At 35.9% G+C, this 27,652-nt stretch overlaps 1 protein-coding gene across 1 annotated transcript; it reads left to right on the top strand.

Annotated features, from left to right (window-relative positions):
- Positions 1-737: 737 nt before the first annotated feature.
- Positions 738-12,917, top strand: LOC129281003 (uncharacterized; the record flags this gene model as incomplete). The annotated part of the gene is made up of 6 exons (XM_054916992.2): positions 738-984; positions 1,791-1,865; positions 2,220-2,513; positions 6,083-6,235; positions 9,603-9,684; positions 9,946-12,917. Coding segments are annotated over 6 exons (1,527 nt in total), but the record flags the coding sequence as incomplete, so codon positions are not given.
- Between the last annotated feature and the right edge of the window lie 14,735 nt (positions 12,918-27,652).

Raw genomic sequence — 27,652 nt, 5'->3', positions numbered from 1 at the left:
TCCCAGCCTTGGCGTAAATTCCTTCAGCAAGAATTGATCCACAATGCGCTACACTTAACCCAGGTGTGGAAAATGGGTACCGGCATGAAGTAGGCCTATAGTTCTTCAATTTCAGCCGTGAGAACGGAGATCGGTACCCGGAATATAGTAGCGCATTGAGCAACCTAAGGGGCCGTTCTCATTACGCTTTCTAAAACTAGTTTACTGGAAACCGATTCAGGAAACCAGCTTGGAAGATCGCTTTGCTAGCGTTCCCACTTGATCACACGAAAGTGGTTTTCAAAATCACTTCACGTAAAGCGCTCTTGTTGCTATGGAAACGCTCTCATAGGGGTGAAATGTTTCGCGCGAAATTCGAAACCGCAGCATATGCATTCTACACCTGTCATGTGGAGTAGCGCGCTCAAAATGTGCGAAGATCGCTTCCCGAAGAACGGTTGTGTCCTCACTTACGCTAAAACCAGTTTAACGAGGCAAAGCGATCTACATCGCGAGGTGGTTTTCCAAACTGGTTTGCAAGATCGCTTCCAAGACCGCTTCGACCGTTCTCACTACGCGTTAAACTAGTTTCCACTAAACTAGTTTCCAGTAAACTAGTTTTAGGAACGTAGTGAGAACAGCCTCTTACAAGGTGGATATGTACGCTAAAAATTCCCTATGTTATTATTGTTATCATTTTTTTAATTATTATTTTAATTATTGAAGTAAACATTGAAGAACATACTCATAGTTAACTTGTTGACAATTTCTTGACCAATTTATCTGCAGATGTACGTCTTGTTGGCGGTCCATCTCCCGATAAAGGGACAGTACAGATAATGCAGGATGGTCAATGGGAGACAACATGTGGACAGAATTTTGATAGCAATGACGTCATTGTCATTTGTAAGCAGTTGGGGTACACGGGGGCAAATAGAGCAATAAAAAGCACGCCATATGAACAGGATTCAACTCCACCCACAACAGGGCTAGGTTGTAATGGTGGTAAGTAGGCCCCTTTATTTTCTCCGGGAAATTTACAAGAAGATAGACTCGAGTAAATTTTCAAACATTGTTCCAAACGTTTAATCGATAGTCGAATGACATGGAATGATTGAATGACATGATGTTGTGGATTCAGACCACTGATATTCTGAAATTAATGCAGTATCCTGAATGAGACTGCCAACGCGGAAAAAACAAGTGTTTGGCATTTTTGTGGTTTTAATAATAATAGGTAATACTCGTACTCGTATTCAAGAAACGCTATTCACGTTTGTATCATATACCTTTACAAAAAGTCATATACAATGAATACAATAGAAGATAGCATTAACATGACAATTAAACCATACAGCAACATAAATCACGCATCAAAGAAATAGGACTTCAGGTGCATCTTGGAAGTAATGGTACTGATGATCGTTTCACGAAAATTTTTGGTATGTTTTATCGTTCTATCTCTCTTTTTGTGGAGTACAATTATATAAATAAATATTGCTGTCAAATTAAAATAGCTTTCATAATAGTGCATCATCTGCCGTATATTAATTCGATTAATTTCATTTAAAACGACTGGTGAAACTTGGCAACGAGCAGAATGATTTCTCAAATTTTTACTTCCTCTAGTCGGTATAAGACCAGTCGTAATATTTGGCAATTATGTTGAAGTATGTTTACAAAAAAGGAAATTGTTAATTTTGTGGCCCTTATCATGCTCACCTTCTCTTTAAGATGAGACCCAAACCAAATTATTTATTTTCAAGAGAGAAAATTAATATGTTTTTTTTAATTAATATATTTCTTTTCAGATGAAATCAATTTAGCAGGGTGCGTATTGCATCAGGCACCAACTTGTCAAAGCGCTGGAGCAGCTTCATGTCATGGTAGGCTATAGATTCATTAAATAGAGATTAGTTTCTCTTAGGTTGATTTTAATAAAGTTAAGGGGGGGGGGTTAATTAATAGCTCGAATTTCGCAAAGATAACAACTCTGCCATCAATGGTAGTTCCATCATTGGAAATGTCAAATGTTAATGGTCCTGGCGATTTTAATTACGATGCAAAGTTTCATGAATAATTTGCCCCAGATTAGAGAATAAATATAGTATTGTATTTCTAGAATCATGATCGACTAACAAGGTATTTTTTGACCACCCTTTTCTCCAAGAGAAGAAAACACAACGACATGCGAGATGCTACTGGAATCAACGTAACATATCTGTTTGTTAATTTTCCAGGCGAAAATTATCTTGGATGTTATGGTGACAAACGTTTTGACCGAGTTTTCCCTGGCGATAATTTACTTAGTGAGCCAGATATGACTATATCCTACTGCATCCAGTACTGCAACGCTTCATCCACATTTAACTATGTATACGCGGGCGTTGAACATGGCAATGAATGTTACTGCGGCGAAGAAGGTGATAACTACACTAAGCATGAGGTAGCATCAGACAGCAGCTGTCAAACTGCATGCCAGGGGGACGATACCGAGAGCTGTGGCGGTTCAGGATACATAGCTGTCTTTAGAAGTGAGTACAATGCTTTTGGATGCAATAATTAATAAAAAGTGAAATGTTTCAATTTGCCTCTGAGTCAGGTAGTCTTGATGACAAAGTCCACAGGGGACATTTCGATAATGTAAACATTTTGCTTTTCAAGTATGCTCATTAATAAACAATAAACTGTCGAAATATGGTTTACACGAAAATAAGTAAAACAAAGAACAGAGACACTTGATGCTACTTGAAATTTGTTATATCTAAAGATAACCGGTACTTGAAAGGCGTTTACATGAACGCAATGAAGTTTTTTGCATTGACATCAATACGAGTATATTACATTCTTTACAAAATGAAAGTGGCAACAGTTTGGAGTGAAGTAAAAGAGAGTGTGATATTGAAATGAGGTAAAGAGCAAACATTAATATCCGATATTCCCAAAGCCAGTTTTGTTGTTTTCATTAAATTCTATGATTATGTTTGGAAAATTAATAAATAACAGCAAACAATGTGACGATTGCATCAACTGCGGTAGCTATCTCGGCTACAAGTTCACCAACCTTTCAGAGTACAGCAGGTAGGCTTGATATAAAGTATTAATCACCCATCGAATGCCGGCTTTTGTTTTTATGCATTTACATTTCTGAGCATTTCTGGTAATTTACAGCAATCTATTAATATTATCATAATTTCAGTTCATGCTTTTGGTAAATGGTAATGGGATATCAGCATTCTACTACAATAATGAATTAATAATTATAAGAAAAACTTCTTATTTTTTCAGCATTGTTCTTCACTCATTAGATAATGTGCAACAATCTCTCTTGTAATTTACTTCATTACGTTCCTTATTTTGGCATAATTGTTACGTTTTATTCGATGCTATTTGTTCAGAGGCTTCGATCCTGGAGGGTGAAGACTGGGGAGCGGACGACTGCCCCCATTGAAAATAGTTTGTTGGGGGCATACATCGATTTTCCCCTATAATTTTTAAACCTGAAATATTCATAAACACTTTTCAATGCAAATATATAATATAAAGCATCGGAATGCACTTTAAAAACATAAAACCTGGCATAAAAATATTATTAAACACACAACTTTTGGTGTGTTTTATTTTGGTGTGCAAAATTTACTACTATATCTTGGCGCGCACAGCGCACCGAAAATTTTTGACCTTTCTTTGCCCCGCCAAATCCAAAATATAGATCGACGCCCCTGTTTGTTTTTGATTTTTTTTTGTACATTTGAGAATTCATTGGTATTTACGGGTAAACTTTCATAATCACATTGATCACAATAGATACCATCTTTCTGCAGGGAAAGTGAAAGTGTTGGGATCTTCTTCCACACATCTCTTTGAAACAGCTGTAAAAATTCTCGCAATTTTCTTCTTTTCATCATTGGGTAGCTTCCCATTATAATAACGTGTTGAATTAGAATGAATTTATCAAATGTTCAAAGGGGCAACTCAACACCTACTTTTACCTTACAGATAAAAATAATATCAAATAATTTCCCCTAGTTTTATACCCGGAAATTCAACAATCTGCATCCGTTTTAATAATGAGCATGATTATTCACTGGCACAGATATGATTTTACGCAATCATTTTTACTAAAGCTTATGAATATTATCGTAAATATATATTTTTATAATCAGTGTTTCTGAGACTATTCTTTGCATTGCCCTTTTTTGCATTGTGAAACTGTATAGATACTTAAAAATGAAAAAAAAAATGCTTAAAGTGCACTGCAGGTTGAAAATAATATGATGTCAATTAAATATAGTAAATGAAGCAATCAAATAACTATAAATTCATAAAAATCGGATGAGTAATAACGAAGCCATCGAGTATTAGTTTTGAATGATTTCAGGAAACATTTTTATTTGTCGTCATGAATATGCAATTGAGTGGGCTGATGAATTTTTGTCACTCGCTCTGTCCATGTTATATGAAGTCCTTCATTGTTTTCTTCATACATTTGCATTATGAAGTTATCTCACTTGTAACAAACGAATCGCAACACTGACGGTCTTACCAATTTAATCTGTTCTTCATCTTATTTTCACAATTTCTGGAGAAGAAATCACTGTTATCATATGTGATAAAGTAGAAAGGAGATCATATGACGACATGCATAGTTCGATATTTCGTTGAAGAATGAACGTGTGACTAAATCGATGACTTCATTATATTTCATCCGATTACTGTTGGAATTATGATTTTTGTTCAAGTTCAGTCTTACTATATTTCTAATCAAATCTTTTTAATTGTTAGCCTGCGATATTCTTACATATGCGTGTAAGGATACTACTTCAAGTTTCCAATTTGTTGGGTTGAAATAACCCCTTCACCTTATTTACTTTTGTAAAATTTCCTCTAAACGTTAAGGGTATTGGTTCAAAGTTTATTTTCCTCCTCATTTTCCTCATCTTCCTCAAAATCCTCTACCTCTTAAATTGCTTATTCACTCGTAGTTCCTTTTCTTCAAATTCCAGCCCTTTGTTCTTTTACCAGTTTACTGCCGGGTATCAAAATGATAACGATCAATAATACAAATGATAACAATGATGATAAATATTATTCACTCTAAAAAGGTTTACCCAATATTGGGTAAAATGGGAACATGCATGTTGGTTGGGTAAAAAGATACCATTAAAAAAAACCCCGCAATGTTGCGTTGAAATAGCCCAATATGGAGCAACCAAAAATACCCAGCAAACATGCATGTTCCCTTTCTATCCAAAATTGGGTAAATTTTTACTCAGTGTTTTTAGAGTGTTTGTTGGTGATGATAGTAAATGATGATAAAAATACTGCCACTAATATCATTAGTAATAGTTATAATGATGATAAAATTTATACAATGAAAGTAAAATTGATAATTATGATAAGGATAATGCTAGTGATAATTGTAACAATTATTTTGATTTAAGAATTTAAAAACAAGATCAAGAGATATATCATGAATATTATTATCGCATCAGTAGCGTAATGAAACCCCCCAAAAATGAGGGGTCAGATAATTATGGCTAATGGAGCAAAAGATGCGAGCGGGCTAGCGAGAGGTTTGACATTTTTAATAATAATGTTTTTGAGAGAGATTTTGACATAACATACAAAAAAATTATATTTCACTTTTTTGCTTTTTTTCTTTTCTCCCCTGTTCTTGGTCGTGATAATTTTGAGGGGTAGTGTCCCCCAAACCTCCATTTGTACGCCAGTGATCGTCATTATGATTCAATGAAATTTTCTCCAGCGACAATTCCTCCACTCTAAATTCCACACACCAACCGAATGACCAACTTCAACCCCGGATTTAACACTATACCCTACCTTAAACCTAAACCTAAGATAGAACCCTATTGAAACCCTAACCCCACCCCTACATCTTACACGAATTTAAGCCCGGAGCAATTGTCGCAGGAGCTAATGTCGTGTCACCCCCAAAACCGTCATTGTCACTAATAACACTGACGATGGCTTAATTTAAAGCAAGTCGAATGCAATGACGTAATAGTATTTGACAAAGTGAAATCTCAAACTTTCAACTAACAAGAACAATTAAAGTGAATACTGTTATAATCCTTACCAGTTCCTAGTCCGTCTACAGCGAGCCCAGATGTAAGTCCTACCATCTCCATGGGAACGGAGAGTGACACCCCAACAACAGCACCTCCAATTACGACAGCGATGAGCCAGTCACCGGTAGTCCGTCCCAGGAAGGGTGGCGATGGTGGTGATATAGGTGAGAAGATTTAACTTATTTTCGTAAAACAATACGAATTTATTCGTACGTAATGGCATTTTACCGTTGGTCCGTTAATCCCGACTTTTCGCTGGAAGACGCGGACGGAACGTTACGACGGTAGTAGAATTTGAAAGAGACTTTTGTGCCCGTCCGAGACTGTCCTACAATGCAAATTGTGTTACATGATAATTTATTTTCATTTCGCATCTACAACGGAAACATTAAATTCAATTCAATTTATTGACCATTAAAAAGACATCAAAATATTTACAAAAATGACACGATACAAACAAATTCAAAATATAACGGGTTACAAATTACTTAATGGTCAGGACCACTAAGAAGCAAGACTGCTTATAGCCGGTGCCCTACAAATACACAAATAACATAACTGGTAAAAAAAGGTTATAAATAAACAAACACACACACACTTCCACACATCATCACACAATGCAAAAACACAGGAGAATAGAATAGAAGATAAGACAAGAAAAAGAAATACTATTACAATTACAGGGTGGGATTGGAGTTCTTTAAATAATTGAACAAAAATGACTTTGATAGTAACTTAAATCGTGAGAGTGTTGTACTGTTTTTGATATCAGAAGTGAGAGAATTCCATTCTTTCACCCCGATATATCTGATGGAATTACGAATAAAATTAATTTTAGAAAAAGGAATACGTAAGTTGTTTTGATGTCTAGTAGAGTAATTATGAATTTGAGAATTTTTTTGAAACATTCGTGAGAAATTTTCTGGAATTTTCTGGCCTTTGTGAAATTTAAACATAAAAATCCATGTATTTAAACGAATTAAATAAAGGTAACACTTTGTGTTTAACAAAAAGAGGCACACTTGGACTCATATAATGAGAATTTGTTAACAAACAAACAGTTTTCTTTTGTAAAATAAGCAATTTAGATAAATTTGATTTAAAGATGTTACCCCAAATAATATTACAATAGTTAAGATGGGGAAATAATATAGAATAACAAATATTAATTTATATGCTGAGGGGCAAACAATCCTTAAGTCTGTACAAAACTCCAATACATTTTAGAATTTTACAAATATGATCAATGTGTTTTTTTCATTCCAAGTTTTCTTGGATAGTGACACCTAAAAGTCAATAAATCTTTCCTTTCAATAGCAATGCCATCAATTTTAAAATATTCAATATTACTTACAATTTTTTCTTTTTGGAATGGAAAATAACATACTTTGTTTTTTCAAGATTAAGTTGCAGTTTATTACATTTGAACCAGTCATTTAAGTTACATTACTCAGAATTAACTGTAGAAATCAATTTAGGTAAATTAGAGTGAGAACATAAAACAGCAGTGTCGTCTGCAAACAAGGAGATCTTAAATATTTTCGATGAGAAAAGAATATCATTTACATATAAAATAAACAAAAGCGGCCCTAAAACTGAACCTTGTGGAATACCGACATCGATATTCATGTGATTGAATTCAACACCATCGATCACCACATACTGTTTACGATTAGATAAATAACTGGCAAACCACTGCAGTGGAATACCACGAACCCCATAATAATTCATTTTTTTTTCAAAAGAATGTGGTGATCGATGGTGTCAAAAGCCTTGGATAAATCCAAAAATAGTCCACAACAAAAATTACTTCTATTCAATTCTTCTAAGGTAAAATCTGTAAATTTTAATATACTGAGCGATGTGCTAAAATCTTTACGGAAACCAAATTGGTCGTCTGTACGGTCAAACTTCCAATACTTGTTAGGATAGGGTTTCACACGCGAAAAACTTGTTAATGGATGCATGTTCATAATCTGGAAAAGAATCGTTTCCCTTGTTTATGGTGCTTTTCGAAACCCCATGGTCACGCCTGGTATACACTCGTCAATAGAATTGGTCCCCCGGGAATTTGAAATATTAGCCCCATTTCGGGGGAAAGTAAAATATAATGCCCATCACATTTACGAGATGGCTTGCCGTTTGTGTAGGAAGAGTGAGCAAGAAGAAAACAAACAAACAAGCACCCCCCGCAAATTCGGATGGTTTTTGAGACGATTATGGCATGCTGTGCACATACATGTATCAACGCATGCGAAATTGTTTAGCTGGAGAGGTGAATATGACCCATGGATTCAATTGCCAGTGATCAACCAATAATTCACGTTAGATACAATATCGATTAGATGGACTGTAATGATATATTAATAAGCCTTAATTCAGTAAGTTTTTTCCCACTTAATATGTACTCGATTTGTTTGAAAAACCACTTTCATATCCATGTCATAATCTACCATGTAAGCCTAGCGTTTCTCATATATCCAGCCGAGCCCAACTGCCGGAGTACAACCCCGGGCTCAGGCGGGCATGGTATAATGACCAGTCGTATGTAACTGTAAGCCTGAAAACACGGGATATAATCTCACAACTTGAAATGGCATGCATGGTGTCACGTTTTGTACACGAAACGCAGATCTAGGGCCTGTAACACAAAGCTTAGCAATGATTGTAGAACAGTTTTCAAGGATTGATTCCATTGACTATAATGTAAAATCAATCGTAAAATCGAGTGTACAATTAATCATAACCCGTGTGTTAGGGACCCTAATGTCCGCGTCCTGAGGTTTGCGAAAAGTGCGTGCTAATGAGGGAGAGGATGTGACGATGTGTATGTGTGTTTGCGTGTTTGTGAGGGTGCGTGTGTTGGCGCCTACGTGAGAGTGTGCGTGTGTGGGCGAGAGGGGCTGTCAAAAAGCATTGCGAGTTCCAGCTCGTGCAATATTTGTGTCAGTTTATCACAATGGTAATGCTCAGAGCCTTATAAACATTTAATATAAACATGATATCTGATTTGGATAATGATATTAATAATGATAGTAATATTGAACGGCTTTACTTTCGGAGAACATCAATTATATCGTCCTAAAAAGATCCATGGTGCCCTTACCCACTCGTTAAAACTTAATTTGCCTTCATATTTTTAACACTAGGCACATTTTGGTAACGGAACTTCGACAACTCCTTTGAAAGTTATTATAATGGAATCAAAGTGGAACAGCACAGATTTAGCAAATGCGATGGGAAGTGTGTTGCCATGTTAACATTTTAATACCGCAATAAATTAGAGGGAAAAATCTATTTTATCTCAAGTAAAAGACACGATTTTTTATGGTCCTTGTCAGTTACCTGACATTTTTGGATCTAATCTTGGGACTTGGCAGGACATTTCTCTTAACTAGAGGCATGCCTATTTCTCCGCCTAACTCGGTAGTACTGGATCATTAATGTATTGCTAAGGGAAATATGCTGACTCAGAGGGAATTGAACGTTATGTAAGCATGTCATCATTTCTTTTATTTGATTTTTTTACAGGATTATACGCTGGTGTCGCCGGCGGTGTGGTTGTGGTCATAATCGTCATCGTTATTGTTGTGGTTCTTTGTATGAGAAAACGGTACGTATACCTCGACATTCATTTACTAGGAAATCAGATAGTAGGAAATGACTGAAACCACGAAAAGCGTTGCGATGTACTTTCTATTATAATACCGATGACAGTATAGTTGATTTAACGATTGATATACTTGGACAAATTACACAGTGGCCTCATGCTGATCTACCACTTTCCCCAAAGAAACCAATGAGCGGTGATGTAATTTCACAGTATTCACTTTAATTCACTAAATATCAAATTCATTCAATTTTCAATTTACAGATCTCGAAGGCAAACAAAAGTACCACATTCACACGGCATGACCATGGTGGAACCTTCAAGCCCGAACCGCACGCAGGATAACCTCTACCACGACATGTTCGTAGACATGACAGATGAATCCCTACATGCTCCCCCTGAATCTTCCACGGATAACGATGTTACCTATTACTCTTCCATGACGGACCAAGAACAGCCAGGAACAGAGGATACCTACTATTCATCTGTAAAAGAGCAAGGAAATACGGATGTACCTCAGAGACAAGATGGCGGATCGCCTGATAATGAAACAGCTCGGCTGCCACCGAATGGCGGCAGTCACGAACTGTACGCCATGCCGGACAAGACGACGAAAATCAAGCAGCAAGAGGATTTTGGCGCGCTTTACGCGAAGCCTGACAAGACGGGGAAGAGTAGCGACGGACAGGCTCCGGAAGAATTCGCCGCGCTGTACGCTATGCCCGACAAGAGCCGAGGAGCTCCGGAAGGTCGCGAGGATGTCGCTGCAAACCCAGCAGGACTGGAAAATAGGGAAAATACCGGGGAGGGACCCTACACATTGGCTGATAATGACGATACAGGACTTTATGCCATGTCCACTGCGCCGGGACATATAGTCAGCGAAGATCCGGATGAATATGGCATTGTCATGGTTGACAATGAACTATATGCAATGTAAGCTCGTCATTTTGTGACACCCTCGCGAGAATAAGTAACAACTGAACATATACCCCACCATGTTGAAGCCAAGTCCATTCAACCAGCATTACGTTTATTTGGATCAATGTGGAAAACATACTTGTAATGTCCTTAATAGGAGATGGTACACACGTTTTTAAAAGCTTTCATTTTTTTAACTACTGTAACGAATCAATGATAATCACATGGGCAGTGTATGCACAAGAAAGTCCAAAATGTCACATAACCAATTTCCTTTTGCACTTTGTCAATGAAATGATTTCAATTATCTTATTTTATATACATTAGCGCAAACATGGTGGTGACTCCGACAGGGTGCCCCGCTGTCCATCCGTGTTCTACTGTTTGTCCACAGCAAGTGTACATTACATGGAACATAATGCAAAATCAGCTTTACTGTGTAATTTATTACACATTTTATTACTATGCTTAAATCATCATGTACACTGTATCAATACTATGAACGTAATATAATAGCTGTATTTATCTAACCATGAGCTTTTATTTTCAAGGAAATCTACAGGTATTTTCTTGTAATGAATGATTTTACATTTTTACTTCTTTTTAAATGAAATTCTTCTAATTGTGTTTTCTCAACGTTCTTTCATCGTTCACACTATTATGCCCTGTTTTTATATATTTATATTTTTATATGAACTTGAATGTTGGTGCTGTAATGAATCAAGTAAGAAAGTAGGGAAATATATCTTTGCCATGTTCACATCAAATTATTTTTAATATAAGCTGAGGAATAAAAAAACAGAGTAATGATTTTTAAAATCATTTTTATTTTTTGGCATCTCATATGAAATGAAATGGAAAATGAAAAGTAAGCTACAACGAAAGATAATTTCAGTTAATTGCCAACTTTTGATGGCTAATGGTTAACTGAATGTGGTTTTCACAGAACTATGTTATGTAAGAATTGTGTGGTCATCATATTTTGGATGCATATGTGAAGTATTTATCATTTTCTTGAGGAAATTATCAATAAATCTATTGTCATTAATGAATTGGCGCCAATAACCTCCGTTGACATGGTTTCTTATTTAATTTTTTCTTAGAATAAAAACAAATGGAAAGGCGTGAGGGTGGATTTCCAAATTAACGAAAAAAGAAAGACATTAAATTATCAAAGCAATAACGACTTTTGTAAGCTTACTACATTTCTATTTGTAAGTCCTTGCCATTAACGAAGCCTTTCTAATTTCAAGTAAGTGATAAAGTTATGTTTTTAGTTTACTAACGTTAGTATGCTTATTTAGCCTCTAGTATACCTTTGCGAATAGGTCATGACTAAAGTAAGCTTACTAATTTGATGTACTTGCCATGCATACTAGTAAGTCTGAAGTTAGTGATGCTTTAAGAATATGGCCATGTGTTCGGTAAATATTATGAGTCGCTATTTTCGCTATCTACTGTTGAAAATGACAAGGACTCATGTTAGGTATTTATTATCGTGCATATGATCATTGCAATTATGATACAAGTTATAACTCAATCACTTGCGGATCCAGGGGAGGGGGGCACGGGTCGGCTGTGCCCCCCTTTTTGAGAAGCAAAATAAAGATTTGTAATGTAAAAATGCCATTAGAACAAAAGCATGCCCCCTTTTGAAAGTGAAGGCTTTTTTTTTGCTCGTCCAATTTTTTCGGTGACGAAATATCATTCATTTGTGGTTAAAAACCTTTTATATATATATATTTTTTTTTGCTTGTCAAATTTTCCCTCGGAAAAATGTGCCCCTCTTTTCGAAAATCCTGGATCCTCCCCTGAACTCAATGACTATTTATTGATGTGACAACCATTGGCGATATATTGAGAGAGCTGTGAAATCACATTTTCTCTATAAAAATAATTGTGTAGGCCATGAAAATATTGACCGAAGTAAAATACAACAGAGTTGATATTCACCTTCGTTTATGTAAGTATAGTGGCGGCAAAGATTGATATTTGCATTGCACTGCACATACCTTATTTATCATCTTTAGATTATTTTTATCTCTAATGAGGTAAAGTTGTATCGGCCTGTGCTGAAGTTGCTATTCATAAGTGATATTAATTGAGAATCTAAGCGTCGGCTTTGTTGGCACCTCGATCGCAATCCTCGATCAATTATTGTTATGTTTGAAACAAAGCCAGTAACCTGATTGGTAGCATTGTACTAGCTTTCAATCAGATAATGATAATGATGATGGTAATAATCATATTAATAATGATGATGATAATAATGATAATATTAATAATTAAAAATTCGTGTCAAATCATAAAAAAAAGTGAGTACGTAATTATTCAACACTGGAATTGATACTTACGAAACACTTTTTGGAGGAATAGAATGATTTAGAGAAGAGGAGAGGATAAGGATAGATTGGAGAGGGAATAAGAGAGAGAGAGAAAGAGGGGGGGGGGGAGTGGGGAAAGGTTCGGGAGAGCAAAATAGGCATGCAGAGCGAGGGGATGGGGGAGGGAGAATACAGAAGGTTTTGAATGACCAATGGAAATCCCTTTTCCTAGAAAATTCGACCCATTAACAGTTGCTTCGTCGCACCAGTATATATATAATTAGTATACAGTGCTTTAGGTTTATACAAAACTTTAAGATACAAGCTAGTAAGAAATTCGACTTTACAAGGGGTCTTTTTTCTCTCTAGTGTAACGCAGGTCCCGACCTACCTGAGGGAATGTCATGCTGTCCTTGAAAGCTGTCAGGTCCCCATGCCATAGCGGACTCAGTCTGCCAAAGGGTTCTACCTAGTCAGTAGGGAGCTTTCGAACCTGTAACGGGACGGATTCAAGAACACAGTAAATGTATTGAAATCGACCATCAAATGACAAATAGCAGCTGGGAGGTCTTTGTCGAAAATTTCGGTATGATCCCGAACAGCAGTTTGTCCTAAGCTCTGGAGCTGACGAAAAATTGCAAATATGTCGTTGTCCAGAGCACAAGACGATACTGCTGTCTTGATTCACCAATTAACAACAAAGACTTATTGGTTGTGCTTTGTTTTGAAGGGCATTTGACAATAGATTATCTATGTTCCTTAATCTATCGTGCGACGTGGAAGCGGAAACTCGCTAGTTACTAACAGGGTCAACCAACCGACGAATCTACTGAAGACCAACTCATATACATGTATAGTGAGCGATTGTATTAATTACCGACCGGCCTTGTATTATCGAACGCGCGTCAGAAAATAATTTCATACTCTCAAAACTTTGTAACATCCTTCCAAAGGGAACTTGAATAGAAAGATGATTAAAAATGGTCAAAACACATTTTCAAAGTCTTAAATCCTAAGAATAATCAAATATGGTCAAAATAGCTCTTCAGTGATTTTGTTGTTTTCACAACTTTTCCCATAGAAAACACACGTTCGGTAATACGATGCCTTTTTCAAGTGACCAAAATATTTCAAATGCGAGGAGGGGTCCGATTGGAAGGTAATCGTAAAAAAGGAAAAAACGAATTCGGCAATTTTTTTTTTTACATATTACATATTTACATTTTGTAAGTAATTGTGCATTTATGGTGAATTTTATGAGAATAATGTGTTTGCTATGATTGAATTCATTTGATTTGATTTATTTTTTCTTCTGCATTCATAACATTCGTATACAATACAATTGTCATTACGTAACAAACATAATATATCGGGAATTGATTTTGGTATGAATCATAAAGAAAGAAAATACAAAATAAAAGAGTCATTCTAAACAAATATGATCTACTACCAACAAATAGAATTTAACATTTACAGTTTGCAGGAGAAAGATTGCTTGATATAAAATGACAACCCCGGAATAAAACTCATTAAATCAATACATACATTAATATAAAGCAGAATGGAAATGTTTTTTGTTCATAATTTTATGATGAAGATGGAGATGAATGAGGATGATGGTGATAATGGTGAAAATGAAGGCCATGATGGAGATGGAATGTCATGAAAATTGTTCGGTAATACAATTCACTACCATACATTTAGACTTATTACTACGGTATGTATGCTATGAATACCATGGATACATAATAAAGAATACACCCATTATGACTAAACAATGTAATATATATAAATAACATGAATATCACGAATAGATTCTTTTTGTTTAGTTAGTAGCTGATTTATCTTAGAAATTCATTACAAAGGCTTTTCATGTGCATTTCGCAAAAGTGAATCGGAAACATTTTCAGAGTGATCCTATGGCAATGATAAGTTCAACGACTACAATGTAAATTTCCAAAATTCAAAATAATATAGAATGGAATGTTAAAAAAAAAAAGAAAGATATGAGATAATTACTAGGAAGTACTTTACAGCTTCATGAACATCGATCGGTTTGCATATGTTCATGTGATTTATATTTTTCCTTTTATTCGACGGACAACTCTTTAAGTAAATATCTATAGACGCTCAATGCAGAAATAGCTTTCTACATGTATGAGAGAAAATTTGTGAGCGCAATAAAAAAGAAGAAATGAACTCAAACACGTAGGTTCTTTGAGTGCGTGACGAGTGATCTTTGCGAGTGTATGAATTGATATAGTTATGTGTGTGTGTGTGTATGTGTGATGCCATTATTTTGGCGTGGGTTAGTGTGTGTGGGCGAGCATAAAAAAGGATAGATGAGGATGAGGGTGTGTATGTGTACGTATGGTAGGATAATTACATTAAGGTATGTGTGTGTTTTAGTGTGTGAGGGGGTTTGGTGGGTGTGTGTGTGAGTGAAGGAGAGAGTGGTCTGCCTTGAGAGACAAGAACATCGGGACCCCGTTCACATGGAATTGATAATGGTAAACTTCTCCAGAACTACTTGGCTATAGTAGCCACAATTATTGTCAACGTTACCACATATGTAAGTTTGTTAAAACTGGCCCCGGTGATATCAGAGATAACAAACGAATGGGATATGCTAATGATGATAATGATACCATATACTACCACTACTTCTACTACTACTACTACTACTACTACTACTACTACTACTACTACTACTACTACTACTACTACTACTGCTGCTGCTACTACTATTACTCCTGCTATTACTACTACTTCTGCTACTACTATTACTCCTACTAATTTTACTACTGCTACCATACTATTATTACTAATGATGATAATGATACCATATACTACTACTACTTCTACTACTACTACTACTACTACTACTACTACTACTACTACTACTACTACTTCTACTACTGCTACTACTATTACCCATGGGCGGAAATCCCAGGGGGGACAGGGGGGACGTGTCCCCCCTACCAAAAATAGTAGGGGGGACACAATATCAAATGTCCCCCTACTATTTTTGGTCTTTTATGATGGAGAAAAATGCATCATTCACATTCGAAATAATACGTGTATTTTGGACTAAATGACCTTACATTTTGGGCGAAAACCTTTGTCTTTTTTTGCTTGTCAAATTTTCCAGAGTGAATAAAATAAGATGAGGGGAAAACTTGGAAAATAAAAAGAATCTTTCATGTCACTATATAAAATTTTCGCTCGGGCTTCGCGATCGCATTGCCTGTTAGGTGATTTTTCAATATGGAGCTTAAATATCATGTTTGGAAGTTAATATACATTATACATTTCACCTCGGAAATCAAACTTTCATTATTTTGTGTGATTTACAAACGGATTTTTAAAAAAGTGATCTGTAAAAGTTACAGCTTTTATGGTCTGAATATTGAAATTTTCTACTCGCACTGAGCGCTCGCAAAATTCGATTTATTCAGTACCTATTATTTTTGTGTATTCTATTTAGTTTGAAAATATCCCTTTTCAAGTCTGATTGTCAAAACGTAGCAGATAGTGCTACTCGTATTTTGATTGGCGATTTATGTATGTCTCAATATTGATTTTCATGACAGTTTATCAAAGATTTTGGCTCGCGATTTGCGCTCGCATTGATGGTTAAAATGTTTTAACTGATGCATTCTATTCCTAATTACAAAAGTGCTTGAAATGTCCAGTTTTCAGGCCATAATATCATCAGTTTTCTCGCCCGCATTATGCATTAATAAATAAGATATCAATTTAATGATTAAATTGTCCCTTTTGTTTCATCTTGCGCTTAATAGTAAGAGGAATAGGAAGATAGTCATCATTTTCATATGACTTGTCCTAAGGATGTCCCGGTCCTATGTCAAATCTCAAATAATAATGAAAAATATCAGCTCTTTATTAAGTGTTATCCATATCCACCTCACAATTTTCCTACAAAGTGCTTGAAATATATAGCTAAAATTGACTCCTTTTTTCACATCGGAATATCAAATAGTTTAAGCTCGCGCTTCGCGCTCGCTGATAGATGTGTAAAATGCCGAGATTCTAGGTCTAAATCTGAAACACGCTCATGTTTATTCAGATATTCAATTTGTTCTCTATTTAAATCATTATCCAGTTTCAGATCACAATATCAAAAATTTTCTGCTCGCACTTTGTGCTCGCATTATTAATGTAGAAAGATCCCCTATTACTCATCCTTTTCATGATTTACAAAACATGAGTAGAGTGTCCCGTTTTTAGGTCTAAATCTCGAATTTTTCTGCTCAAGCTTCGCTTACATCAATTGTTTAGTTATATAGCTACCCTGTTCACGATAACAAAAATTGATAAAAAATTTTGGATTCTGTTTGAAAAAATGTCAAAAATTTTCAGCTCGCGATTCGCGCTAGCATTGATTGTTGAAATATGTAACGTCTTCATGGCTAAGTGCAAGCAGTCCTTAACAAGTACCCTTTCGATCAATTCAAATTAAACGTATATGAACATTTTCTGGCTGCATTTTGCACTCGCTTTATTAATGTAAGGACCGGGTGTAAGAAAGACCCCAATTACTCATCCTTTTCATGATTTACAAAACATGAACAGAGTGTCTCGTTCTTAGGTCTAAATCTCAAAACCTTCCGCTCATGCTTCGCGTTCGCATCAATTGTTTAGTTATATACCTATTATATGTTTAAGTTACAAAAAGTGCTTAGAATTTCCAGTCTTTAGGTAAAAATTTCAAAAAATTTCAGCTCGCGCTTCGCGCTCGCATTATTTGATTGTTGAAATATGTAACGTCTTCATGGCTAATTGCAAGCAGTCTTTAACAGGTACCTTTTCCATCAGTTAACCTCTGCTCGCACTTCGCGGTCGTAGTAAATATTTAGTTGTATACATCTTTTTCAGGATAACAAAAATTGCCCAGAATGTTCAAATACATAAATTTTCCCCAAAAAATTGCCTGCGCTTCGCGCTCGCATTATATAAATAAGGACAATGATATCATATATTTATGTTGATTTATAAGGATAAAGCTAAAAAGTGACCATGAGGACTACTCCTTCAATGAAACAGACAAAAATTACCTTCGAGCTGCCGATCGGGGATTAACATATGACTGAAAATGTTTTCGCCCCCCCCCCTATTGGCGAAGGCTGGATCAGCCCCTGTTGTCCCCCCTACCTTTTGGGACAGATTTCCGCCCATGCTATTACCCCTACTACTTTTACAACTGCTACCATATCATTATTACTACCACTACCACTTCTACTATACTACTACTACTCCTACTATTCCTACTACTATACTACTACTACTACTACTACTACTACTACTACAACTCCTACTATACTCCTCCTGCTACCACTACTAGTAGTAGGTGCTATTACTACTTCTTTTTACTGAAATAATAACATGTGATGATAACAATAACAGGCATTTTGAAATACGGATGAAGAAGTATTTCCTTTATGAACTTTAAGGTTTTAGGGAATAAATTTCTTTACAAACACTTTTCCAATTTCAGTCATGATTCCCAAGCGTTTTACAAATAGGATATAAGCATGTTGAATACGCGTTCCTAAAAAGAGGAACTTGATTCTGAAAATGACTCTGCTCACCTATTATCCAGTTATCGTTTCAATGATTTCAGGTAGACTGCATATGAATCAAACATGAGCCTACTCCTTCATGACATAAAAGGAGTGCCATAAAGAACAGTGTTTTCTGCCATGTTTTCCCAAATTATATGGTCTCTGGATAATGGGGCAATAGCCGTCAAAAAGGTATTGAAAACTTGAAATCTGATTCGTGCAACAAAACTGCATAGTCACAGAACAGCGTAGTCACAGAAAAACTTTACGAAGAAAGCGAGCTTGAAGTCCGAAAGGCAAGTGTCACGAAAGACGTTTGTGAATCTGTGTAAGAATTTAAAGGAATGGTCCGGGCTGAAAATATTAAAATCTTAATACATAGAGTATAGTTCACTGAGCAAAATCTTGAAAATTTCATCAAAATCGGATAACAAAGAATAAAGTTATTGAAGTTTAAAGTTTAGCAATATTTTTTTTTAAACAGTCGTCATGAATATTCATTAGGTAGACTGATGATGTCACATCCCCACTTTCCGTTTTCTTATGTTATTACATAAAATCATAATTTTTCATTATTTCATACTTGTGTGAACAATATGTCTCCCTAATAATGAAATAAGTTGCAGCAATAAATATCTAATGCACTAAATCAGTTGTCAATCCAATTTTTCTAGTTCTTGGAGGAAAAAAATTGAATAAACCTAATTTCATATAATAAAATACAAAAGAACAAGTGGAGATGTGACATCATCAGCCCACCTAATGGATATTCATGACGACTGTTTTCACAAAATATTGCTAAACTTAAAAATTCAATAACTTTGTTATTTGTTATCCGATTTTGATGAAATTTTCGGCATTTTGCTCAGAGAATTCTACTCTATTTATAAAGCTATAAATATTTTCAGTCCGGACCATCCCTTTAACGATACAATTTGCAGTACTCTCTTTCACATGACTGTAGCAAACCTTCTAATGTCAACAGTGCATGGTATCAGCATGCATTGATATATTGGAATATTACTTAGGATCATCCGCTCGTCTTGAATGGTACAGAGGGATTTTAATCTCCATCTCAGATTACATTGGCATGTTTGGAGCACAAATATTTGAAAAGGTAATTGTCATTATTGCCTTCCTATGATTCTATTATCCGAAGATGACTTTCAAATGAATAAAATCGATATTGAATGGAATATGATATTCATTATTGTGAGAGTAGGGAGAGTGGACGGAGGCGCCTGACTCGGCACAAGGAAGTTCCCGATTACATTCACTCACGGTACATATTGTACGCCCCTAGGCTGTAAATGAATTCTCTCTAAATTTTGTCGGTCAACAAATATATCAAAATGTGTTTTGAGTCATTATTGGTATCAACGAGTGTACTCTTTATAAGAATGATATATATCAGTGTGAGGTACAACACATTTCACCAAATAACTTGAAATGAATTGAGTTAAATTTGTCCTTGGTTAATACGATCTATAAAAAAAGTTAATTCATTTAGAGAGTTTTTTTTTCTGACACGAATATTATAAATTGTTTAACGAAATGTTTTTAAGATTGTACATCTTCGACTTGATTCACAACTACCACCAATCGGTATCTCAAAATTAATTAGTCTGGTTGATTTGATCCTTTTTAATTTATGCAGATTCTTAGGTGATTATAACATTATTCGACATGGATCAGAATCGGATCACCATTGTGCTTCTTGTGATTCTTTTGACCCGGTTCAGCATTTGTGTCATAACAGGTAACCACATTTCGTTATACACTCATCGAAACCTCATCAGAATAATACCTCAATCACATTTCCCCTACGGCAGCCGTATGGCGCGTAGAAAACATCCGTTTTAACATTTTTTCTGTACCAGCTACATATGGTTGGTTTGAATAAAATGAGATAAAACGGCTGTCGTAGGGGAAATATGACTGAGGTATAACATATCGGTAGGGCATTAGATCAGGTGAAAAGGAGAGGTTTTCTCAATTCGGCGACATGGGTTCGAACCAAAGGCCTCTGTTACATATGCGTATGGTCAGGGCCGTAGCCAGAAGCATTTTGTTTTTGTTGGGGGGGGGGTGTACCAGCTAAATTTGCCAACTAAATTTGGCGTGACAGCGCCAACGTGAGCACAGGGGGAGTCTGATGGGGGATGTGCCCCCCCTACAATAATCACATGCTAAAAGATTTTGAATTTTTAGAATTGAATTAGTGGCATTTGGTGAATACTTTAAGGTAAATTATACAAAGATATACAAAGATATTTGCACTGTAAAAATAAATATTTGGATCAAAATAGAAAGGCTACTGTGCCATAGTTGCTAACTTGCAGTATAATGCCCTATATGCATTAATAATATCAAAATCAAAGATTTGTTAATTTTTAATTGACCTTCTGTGCAAGATGTCTCAACTAAAATTTCAAGAGTGCTACTGCTAACAGTGGCGTATCGTGGGTCACGGCATGGGGGGGGGGGCACCAGCAAAAATTTTGAGTCATTAAGTGGGCGCGCGAAGCGCGCTCAATTGCCAGGTATACTGACCTAATAGAGACATTTTAAGGACTGTGCCATTAAACGGATATGTATCTTAGTGGTCAAATAACGCGAGCGCGAAGCGCGAGCTGAAAATGTTTGATATTCAGTCCTAAAAAGGGACATTATAAGAAATGTTTTGTAATCATGATACGTACCTGTCTCACAAAACAAACAATGGAAGCGCAAAGCGCGAGCTGAAATTTTTGGTATAACTTAACCATAAAAAGGGACATTTTAAGGACTATCTTTTGGAATTTATGAAGTGCGTACGTATCTCATCATAGTCATCTAATGCGAGCGCCAAGCGCTTGCTGATTTTGTTAGAATTACACTGGTACATGAAGCACTTTTTGTGGTAATTTTAATCATGAACATGATACGTATTTCACTAATACAATATTGCGGGCGAGAAGTGCGAGCTGACAATTTTTGAAATTCGGACCTGAAGAGGGGCATTCTATGGCTTGTTTGTAGGAATTTACTATTTCACTAATTAAGTGATGCGAGCGCGAAGCGCGAGCTGGAAATTTGTTATAATTAGATCAGAAAAGGGACATTTTAAGGACTGTCTTTAGGAATTCGTGCACTGCAAAAAGGCCGGTGTCGATTTAACACCAGCCCGGTATCTATATCGGTCCACACCAATGCGAACGTTAGCACAGACTGGAAATGTTTTATATTAAGGACTTAAAAGGGGGCAATCACTTCAAATATATAGTCATGAAAAAAACATATGTCACTACATAAAACAATAATAACTTGAAGTGCGAGGAGATAATTTGGTGCATAATCTTTATGGACTTAAAATACAACAGGACTATATATCTCATTATTCAGACAATGCGAGCACAAGGAATGATGCAACCCGAACCTGCCCCTCTCCCACCCATCCCCACCCCAAGCACATTCTGACACCATAAATTAAAAAAAAATCTTTGGCGACAGAATTTAGTAAAAATAACTTAAAAATTAATTTTTTTGTGTGTTTTTTGCTAACTGCAAACCTGTAGACAAGTCTACAAGTTGTAGACTTGTCTTCATGAATTTGCCAACTGCAGATTTACCAGTTTTTTAAGTCTTGTGTTCTGTTCTTTTCAGATCTGAAACGGGGCAGTACTTGTACATCACTTTGCTGACTGGTAGAGCGTATAGTGTTCTGCCACTTTAATAGGCCCACTTTCTAATTTGCCAACTATACTTTGGCTTTGATTATTCAACTTAAGCCTTAAAAATTCATCCCATCCCCATTTTTATTTACCTAGTCTTGCCTCTAATTTAAGAAAACTAATGTGTTTGTTAAATCGTCAATAATTGTGGTAAAATTTGCTAACTCACATGCTTGTTTATATTGGGGGAGGACCGGGGGCTTACTTTGTGTGTTATTATAGCTCCATCTGTTTTGTCCTTTGTATTTTGCTGACTAGTAGGGGTTCTAAGCCTGGCTACATGGAGTTGGATTTGCCAACTGGTTGTCTTTACTCTAAAAGTCGTAACCTTCTTCAAAGTTAGTACCCCTATTTTTCTTTCATTTTTTTTTCTTTCTTTCTTTCTCTCCCCCTCTCTCCTTTCTTTTTTCTCTTCCTTTCTTTTTCTCCCCTATCCTCCATTTTGCCAACTGGTACATGATTTTACCGACTGCCATGAATGTTGGGGGGGGGGGGGGGTGTCACACCCCCCATACCCCCCTCTAGCTAAGGCCCTGCGTATGGTTCGAAGCCGGTCCCGACGCCGGCTTTGGAGCCACCATCAAGCCACCAATCTGAAGCCGTCTCAGGATCAGGATAATACTCCCCGTTGCATTTTTTGGGGTTGGGGCCAGCAATTTTGTGCGAACACTTAAGCCGGCCTCATATTTGATATTAAGTGGCCTTCGTAAAATTGAAAAAAAAAAGTCAGGTGAACGTGACAGAGGTGAAATTAATTTAGAGTAAAACAAGTTAAATAAGTTTTTGAAGTCTTCAAGAGACGAAAAAAGGCACAGATGTCGAAACGTCGAGTTTGGGTGGTCCTTTTCAGGACCAAGAATTGCCCTCAAAAGATACATGGTGTACCGTGAAACCTACTGCACTATTCTTCCTCACCATTGAAACCTTTAGAAGTTGCATGAGAAAAATATGTTGCTTGATGGATTGTTAACTAATTTAGATATCTAATGTAAATCTTATAACGGGTGATGATTCATTGTCATAATATCTGTTTACACGGTCTCAAAACATCAAAGCTTGCGTTCGAATATAAGGTTTGGTAGGAGTAATATGAGTTTATGCGTTGCTCCAGATCATATGCAGCTATTCCGTGAGATCTTTGGTCCATTCGGGTGGGGGGGGGGGGGGGTGTGAGGTGCGAGACGACCCTCTTCCAATGCTCTAGATTATCAATTTAACGATAGGTTCCAGAGGAAAGCAGATTCTGTGATCTCATGTTCTCTTTATATTAAATAGGTTGTCAAACCTGTATGCTTAAAGGACAAGTCCACCCCAACAAAAATTGATTTGAATAAAAAGAGAAAAATCCAACAAGCATAACACTGAAAATTTCATCAAAATCGGATGTAAAATAAGAAAGTTATGACATCTTAAAGTTTCGCTTAATTTCACAAAACAGTTATATGCACATCCTGGTTGGTATGCAAATGAGGAGACTGATGACGTCACCCACTCACTATTTCTTTTGTATTTTATTATATGAAATATGAAATATTCTAATTTTCTCCTCAATGTCAAGTGAAACGGTGATAAATTCCTCCCTGAACATGTGGAATTAGCATTGTTTAATACTATATGATTCAGTCGAGTCGGTCCCTATGGTCAAATCTCTAAAAAATGAAATATTGTATAATTCAAACAATAAAAAACAAAAGAAATAGTGAGTGATGGACATCATCGACTGACTCATTTGCATGTCACAGAGTTGTGCATATCACTGTTTTGTGAAAAATAAGCGAAACTTTAAAATGCCATAACTTTCTTATTTTACATCCGATTTTGATGAACTTTTCAGTGTTATGCTAGTTTGATTTTTCTCTATTTATTCAAATCAATATTTTACTGGGGTGGACTTGACCTTTAAGCCATGCAGCGACAGCGTAAACTATGTCAAATGTCATTTAAACCCATTTACTGACATTAGGAAATTCAAATTTTGATATTAAGAATTGTAATATGTTAATAAAAAACAAGATATGTTTATTTCAACAAATTACTTCTTGATGTCAAGAAATCTATATCTTGAAGAATTGAATTTTATTTCTTAGCAAAAAATAGGATTAGATGGTAAAATGGCTTGCCATAGGGCTGGCTAAAATAGGGAGTTTTCGCTTTCACGATGCTCGACGGATTAAAAAACATAGGAAATGTATTGTCAAATGCCTTCATGACAATGACCAATCAAGAGGTTTTTGTTGAAATATTGGTGAATGAAAACATCAGTTTCCTCCTGGACTCTTGACAAACTACATATTTGCATTTTTTTTTCGTCAGCTCCAAAATTTAACAAAGACTTAAACTGCTGTACCAGTTCATTTATATTCAATAAAGACCTCCCAGCTCTTCATTGTCATTTTACAGGCATTTTCAATATATTTACTGTGTTCTTGAATCCCTCCTGCGTCGCGGTGCAAAAACCCGCTAAATACAGGTGTGGCGGCCTCTTAAAGTTTCATACATTGAAAAAAAGAGTTGTTTTTATATTCATTGGGATACATGAGCGTACAGAGGGGGTTGCTTTTTTACGACCCCCCCAAACAAAAATAGAGAAAACGAAAGAAAAGGAAAGGGTGAAATATGATATCATTTTCCGAATAATATGTCAGAATTTTTTTTTGTAATAAAAATTTCGAAATTGTTTCTTGCTTGCTTCGTTCGCAACTTCTTATCAATTTTAGGCGATACGCCATATCGAGCCCCCTCAAAATTTTTGGCTCATTAGGCCACTGTTGGGATAAAAATAACTACCGCAAATTGGAATAAGAACGAGATTAAAAAAATTATTCATTGCATTTTTTTTTCTTTTCCTCGTATTTTTGTTGACAGATGTTCAACTTGTTGGCGGTCCAGATTCTAAAAAAGGAACAATTGAGATCAAGATAGACAACGGGACTTGGGAGACAGTATGCGGGACCAATACTGATATCATCGATGTCGGAGTAATTTGCAAACATTTGGGATTCGAGGGAGCAAACAGAGCAATGCAGCAGACGCCTTATGGACAGAATTCATCTCCTAACCATGGGTTATTTTGTGATGAAAGTAATGGCGTATCCGTTAGATTTATTTTATAAATATTAATTCTTACTATCATGACAACTGAAATAGATTTCTTGGCGAAATCACATGGAAATGAAATCGGGACAAACAAACTGCGTTATCTGAGATTTTATCTTTGAGATTTTATGATAGACCTATAGGTATTGCCTTTAATTAGAGGTATTTTATGCGCTTTTCAGTATTCTCCGTGTGATCCACGACCTCCAATTTTACGCTTATTTTATAATAAAACGATGTGCAAATCCAAATCAATATTTTTTTCACGTACCCGCATGAATAATGGCTGTAGGCTCGGACGACGCTTACTGTGCATTGTTCGTCATGTTTTCCTCTTCTGCCAAATTTGCGAAAAGTATGATAAAATTCTGATAACATTTGATGTCATAATCTTTTATTTTTGATTGTTCAGAGGCCACTAACCTGTCAGAGTGTTCATTCATGCCTTTCATGGGATGTTTTTCAGCAGGTGCAGCTTCTTGTAATGGTAACGTTTCCGTTCTTATCTCGTTAAATGAAACTAACATTTATTTTTCACTGTTATTAAGATAATAGTCAGGTTCATTATGTTCATATTTTAGCTTTCGCCGGATTTTTTTTGGAGAAATTGAAATTTGAATTTTTGAAAGGTTATTGCATGAGCTATCAGAAAAACAATGTTTTCATTTGCACTGACCCCTGTATTGACCACCATCTTGGATTTTTTTTTGAAAATGGCCGCCCTAAAAGGGTTTCTTTTCAATATCACGGCTTCTAAATAACCTAGAATAATATTATTTTTTTACCTCAGTAAACCACCATTTATGAGGACAAGGAATCTAGTGGTATAAACATAATTAACCTTTGTTGAGAGAAAATATGATTTTATGAAATGACTTTTTTTTAAAGTTACCAGACTCAAACTTACATCAAAGGTCAAATAAGGTAGAAATAAACGGACATATATCATAAAAAACCTTGAAATAAGGCTATTCAAGTATCATTGACCAACAAATTCATTTGAATTAACATGAGAATTGATTTACTAAATATTTGTCTCGAAAACATTCCCCATGTTCATTAAGAAAACAAAATGCAATGGCTTTAACTTTAAACTATTGTATGACTATGATTTTATCAAAACCTGGATTCATTATTTTGAGTCCAGTAATTCTCAGAAAAGACATAAAACTAGATTAAAATCATATTTTTTCTCAACAAAAGTTTATTATTTTGATATCACTAGATTCCTTGAGTGGGTGGGCGGGCCCCTCGGCCCTCCTGAATCCGCCTTTGGCCTTTACCGGTGCCTTTAGGGTCTAAATTTGAATCTAGCACCCTCTCTTGGTAGAGTGTTCCTGCCTATTCCATGGTTAAGAGATATGGTTAAGAGATATATAAAGAAGGCGAAAATATGCATATATTTTATCATGATAGGGCTCCAGATCGAATTTAATCTCGATCTAAAATTTGTAGATATATATAATAAATGTTGCCGTGGCCGAATGTCAAGCGTTCGATACCCGCCACGGCACCTATGCCCGTGAGCAAGATAATCATAAAATGTATTTTTAGTTATACCCTTCATACCACAACCGGTTTGGGGGCACATCCATCCCCCTTTTTCGAATTATTTTCAAGGAACTGGAAAAGGAAGAATTTCTTCAATGATTCACTCATGTACTATATTTATTATTAACCATAAACTGATAAGAAAGATAACGTACTATCAAATTCCCTCTAGCAATATCTTACATTTCGAATGTGAAATTAGAAGAGGCATATAGAGTGCCTTTAATAATACCATTCTGTCCCACCTCAGCACGTACGCTCTGCGCTACCATGCCTTTCTAATATCTGTGAGGTGCGTTGTTACCTGGATCATTCTTTCTCATAGGTGAGGGATATCTTGGCTGTTTCCGAGATTACGTAATTGACAGAGTGTTATCTGGTGACTTCAACTTCAGCTTATCGATGACAATTTCATATTGCATCCAATTCTGTCAAGAGTCTGCCACAGCAAGCTATACATACGCTGGTGTTGAAAATGGAAATGAATGCTATTGTGGAGAAGCCAGTGATAACTATACTAGATATGGAGTGGAATCAGGTGAGAACTGTCAATATCATTGCCAAGGAGACCATACCGAGACTTGTGGTGGACCTGGACACATATCTGTCTTTAGAAGTGAGTTCCAATCTCAAAATCATCATTTGCTATAGACAATGATGTATCTAGTCCTAGCTGACATAGGACGACACCCTATAGTGAATATTATTTTTGTTTTATTCATACAAAATTGTCAAAATATATTATTATAAATATACATTATATGGTTTAGATTTCAATAAT

The sequence above is a fragment of the Lytechinus pictus genome, chromosome 17, assembly GCF_037042905.1.
Source record: "Lytechinus pictus isolate F3 Inbred chromosome 17, Lp3.0, whole genome shotgun sequence".
NCBI classification, from domain to species: domain Eukaryota; kingdom Metazoa; phylum Echinodermata; class Echinoidea; order Temnopleuroida; family Toxopneustidae; genus Lytechinus; species Lytechinus pictus.
The sequence above is the reverse complement of the archived record's forward strand: the minus strand, read 5'-3'. Positions and strand labels throughout refer to the sequence as shown.